Consider the following 4,486-nt stretch of genomic DNA (forward strand, 5'->3'; position numbering starts at 1 on the left):
TGGGCAAAGTATTTTAGAGAGTTGCTAAATGTGAAGGAGGAGAGGGAGTGAAAGGTAATTGCAGTGGGAAGTGCTAAGAAAATAACCGTGATGAATGAGGAAAAAGGAGGAGAAATAAGGAAGGATGAAGTGAAGGTAGTTGTTAAGATGATAAGAGCAGGTAAGGCACCTGGTCTGGATGGATGTCATGCAGAATGTCTGAAAAAAGGAGGTACAGTGATGGTGGACTGGCTAGTGAGATTATTTAATGTTTGTTTAAGAGAGGGTAGAGTGCCGGAGGACTGGAGGAGTGCCTGTATAATTCCACTTTACAAATGAAAAGGGGACAAGTGTGAGTGTAGTAGTGTCAGACGAATTAGCTTGTTAAGTGGTGTTGGGAATGCTTATGGGAGGGTCTTGATTGAGAGGATTAGAAGAGGAACAGAGGCTGTTCAATTTATACATGAATGGGGTGGTGCGAGAGATAAATGCAATGGTGGTGGGTCAGAGATTGGAGACGGTTAAAGAAAATGAAGAAAAGTGGGAGATAAGCCAGCTGTTATTTGCCGACGAAACTGCGCTTGTAGCAGGATCGGAGGAGGGATTGAGGAAGTTAGCGACAGAGTTTAGAAAAGTGTGTGAAAGACGTTGAAGATAAATGTGGGTAAAAGTAAGGTGATGAGATGTACAAAGGATGAAAGTGGCCGCAGACTGGAAGTGAGCATTAAGGGAGAGAGACTGGAGGAAATGGATAGTTTTAAACACTTGGGCGCGAATGTGGCAGGAAACGGAGGAGTGGAGGTGGAGGTAGAATGTAGATTGAGAGAAGCGAGTAAATACCTTGGGGGAATGTGAAGTGTAATGAGAAATAGATATTTGGGAATGAATGGTAAGAGGAGAGTGTATGAAGGAGTGCTTGTGCCGACAGCACTGTATAGGATAGAAACATGGAACATAAGAGATAAAGAGAGGAGTTTGAATGTGTTTGAGATGAGGTGTCTGAGAAGTATGATAGGGGTTACTAGGCTGGATAGAGTGAAGAATGAGGATGTGAGTAGGAGAACGGGGGTGCAAAGGGAGTTGGGAGATAGAGATGAATGAGTATTGGGATGGTTTGGACACATGGAAAGAATGAGGGAAGAAAGATGGGTAAAAGAGGTGTGGAAAGCAGATGTGGAAGGAGTGAACATGAGGGGGCGACCTAGGATGAGATGGATGGATGTGGTAAAAGGGGTTTTGGGGAAGAGGGGAATGTCTGTTGAGGAAGGACGGGAGAGGACAAGACAGGGGTGAAGGGGGATAGTTGTATATGGATGATGTTGTGATGCATGAGGTGGAATGGGTGGAGGATAGGGATTGATGGAGTATGTGTGAGAAAAATTTGACGCAGCCCAAAGGGATTTCTCCCCGTCCTCTCCTTTTCTGCACGAGGGGACGGAGAAGGGGGGATAGCCGATTTAATGAAATGGCCTTGCGGTGGATGTGCTGTGTCTTGCGACACTGCTTGTGACCCAGGGAAGTGAACAAGATGAAGGGATGACCCGTCATGCAGGAGATGACAAGATAAGAGGGAGGGAAGAAGGTGGAGGGGAGTGGAGAGTGATAGTAATGGAATGGATGGGAGTGGTTTTATATCTTTGTTTTTTGGGCACCTCCCTTATAAGGGGAAAAAAAGCCTTTGGTATATATATGTATACACACACACACACACACATATATATATACATATATATATATATATATATATATATGTGTGTGTGTGTGTGTGTGTGTGTGTGTGTGTGTGTGTGTGTGTGTGTGTGTGTGTGTGTGTGTGTGTACGAAAAAAGCTGGAATCCGGGAACCATAATGGTGGAAACGTAGAAAACACCAGAGTCAGAAGTAGGTAATTTATTCCCGACGTTTCGAGTCCTGTCAGGGACTCGTCCTCAGGGGAAACAATGGGATATAGAGATCACATGGTCTTAATATACTAGTAGCTACGCCTGCCGGGGGGGGGGGACGCGGTAACCTGCCAGAGGGGGTGGGGAGAGAAGGTAGCACTGTGACCTGGGTCAAGCGAGAGTGTCTGGTGGCGGAGGGACGGGGGTGGGGAGAAAGAGAGAAGGTGGGGGAAGCCACTTTTGACCCCCGTCGTAGTCCGTGGGACCTCTCCACCTGTTCTTTGCTCCTGCGTATATGGGGTTGAGCGTTATGGACCTGTTTATGCTGTCTTCGTTAGTGGCCCACGCTTCTAAGAACAGTCTGCTTCCTTTCCTTTTGTCACTGTATAGAACCTTAGCGCCCTGCCAGTCGAACTCGTGTTGATGCAGTTCAGTGTGTTTGTACACTGCCGAACTCTGGTCCTTTCTGTTTACTGCCCTTTGGTGTTCCTGTAGTCTGGCACTAGCCTGCTTTCTTGTTTCCCCCACATAGCTCGCTGTGCAATCGGAACAGCTGTTGCTGTACACCGCCCCGGGCTGGTTCAATTTACTCACCTTATCCTTGACTCGGGTGAGAGCTCCACGTAGCGTGTTACTGGGTTTGTGCGCGATGGTCACTCCATTCTTATTCAAAATCCTCGCTGCGACCTCCGAAGCCCCCCCTCACGTAGGGGACCGATATCCTGGTTGTTGCTGTTCGCGTCTCACGGTGAGACTCTCACCCCGGTCTGTTTCTCTTCTCTGCGGTACCGTCCACCTTTTCACCACTTGATTCGGGTAGCCATTAGCTCCGAATACCCTCCTCAACCTGCTTCTTTCCTCTTTTAGCGATGTCTCTGTGGAGCAGACCCTCTCCGCCCTGTTCCACAACGTTTTCACCACGCTCTTCTTGTGGCAGATCGGGTGATCACTACCGAAATCCAGCAATCGGTCGGTATGCGTTGCCTTCCTGTATACGCTGTGACCAAAATATCACCCACGCGTTTCACCAGTACGTCCAGGAACGGTAGCTCGCCTTCTGCTTCCTTCTCCATCTCGAATTGGATAGCCTCATGCTTCCCATTGAGATGTTCCAGAAACCCATCCACATCTCTGGCCTTCAGGATTGCGAACACGTCGTCCACATACCGCGTCCACAGCTTCAATGATGTTGGTGCAGCGGACAAAATCTCATTCTCGAACTGCTGCATGGTGATCTTAGCCAGGATTACCGAGATTGGCGAGCCCATGGGGGTCCCAATCCTCTGGTGGTACACCGTGTCTCTGAAACTAAAAAAGGTTGAGTCTAGGCACAGATTAAGCAACCTCATTAATTCACTGGTGGAAAGCTTTTCATTGTCCAGGTAGCCCCTTGTTTCCTCCATCGCGGACAACACCGCCCGTTTCACGAGGTCCTGGGGTAAAGACGTGAACATGGATTTCACATCGAAAGACACCATAATCTCATCACTCTCCACTCTTACGTCTCGTACTTTTTCCAGGAATTCACTTGAATTTTTCAACATCCGTGTCGAGCTCACTACCAAATGTCAAAGTCTTTTGGCCATCACCGACGCTAGGTTGTATGTGGTGGACCCTCTGAAAGCAATAATTGGTCTTAAAGGCACCCCCTCTTACGACCCGACCTCCAAGCTGCAAAAAAAGGTAGAAGGTGAGCTACGCAAACTAAAGGAAGGACACTTAATTACGGAGAGGGAGTGGGAGAGGATGAGGCCAGGGGATTCGGTCATTCCAAAATTTTACGGGCTGCCCAAGATTCATAAAGAGGGGGTGCCTATATATATATATATATATATATATATATATATATATATATATATATATACCGGTATATATATGTATGTATAATATATACATACATATATATATATATATATATATATATATATATATATATGTGTGTGTGTGTATATCTATATATCCATATATATATATATATATATATATATATATATATATATATATATATATATATATAAAACGCTGAAAGGATCGTGTTGACCTGCGTGGCGGACACTTCGCTCAGGAGAGCGAGGGGTACGGGGAGGGAGAGGGATGAAGAGAGAACTTCTTCTACTCCCCCTCCTGAGCGAAGTATCAGCTCACGCAGTTTCAACACGATCCTTTCAGTGTCCTATACTTAAATCCATGTTGTCTGTATAGAATTGTCAAATGTTTATTATGTAGCTGTGTAAGACTGACTTAATTTTTGTATACTATTCTGAAGATGACTCCCTGAAGTTGAAACGTTAATTAAATATGGAAGACTATGGAACGCTCGTATATATATGCAACCACTTGAATTGATATCTACTGCGAGAAAAAATTAAAATGTCCGTAAGAAATTAATCAGTGTCATAATGCTGTCGTGATTAACACAGTGTGTATTAGTAAGAATCTGCGCATATGTGTGTATATATATATGTATGTATATATATATATATGTATGTATATATATATATATATATATATATATATGTGTGTGTGTGTGTGTGTGTGTGTGTGTGTGTATGTATATATATGTGTGTGTGTGTGCGCAAGTGCACGGGGTGGGAAATATGTATAGTAGAATATGAGGTCAGGTT

At 44.9% G+C, this 4,486-nt stretch overlaps 1 protein-coding gene across 1 annotated transcript; it reads right to left on the reverse strand.

Moving 5' to 3' along the window:
• Positions 1-2,776: 2,776 nt before the first annotated feature.
• LOC143025806 (uncharacterized) lies at positions 2,777-3,406 on the reverse strand. The gene has a single exon (XM_076185815.1). The coding sequence runs from the start codon at positions 3,404-3,406 to the stop codon at positions 2,777-2,779; it is 630 nt and encodes a 209-aa protein (XP_076041930.1).
• Between the last annotated feature and the right edge of the window lie 1,080 nt (positions 3,407-4,486).

This window comes from Oratosquilla oratoria, chromosome 5 (genome assembly GCF_046742065.1).
Source record: "Oratosquilla oratoria isolate Oo_2021 chromosome 5, ASM4674206v1, whole genome shotgun sequence".
In the NCBI taxonomy this organism is placed as follows: domain Eukaryota; kingdom Metazoa; phylum Arthropoda; class Malacostraca; order Stomatopoda; family Squillidae; genus Oratosquilla; species Oratosquilla oratoria.

Coding starts and splice junctions, on each gene's coding strand:
- LOC143025806 (XM_076185815.1), bottom strand. CDS start 3,406: ATGTTGAAAAATTCAAGTGAATTCCTGGAAAAAGTACGAGACGTAAGA.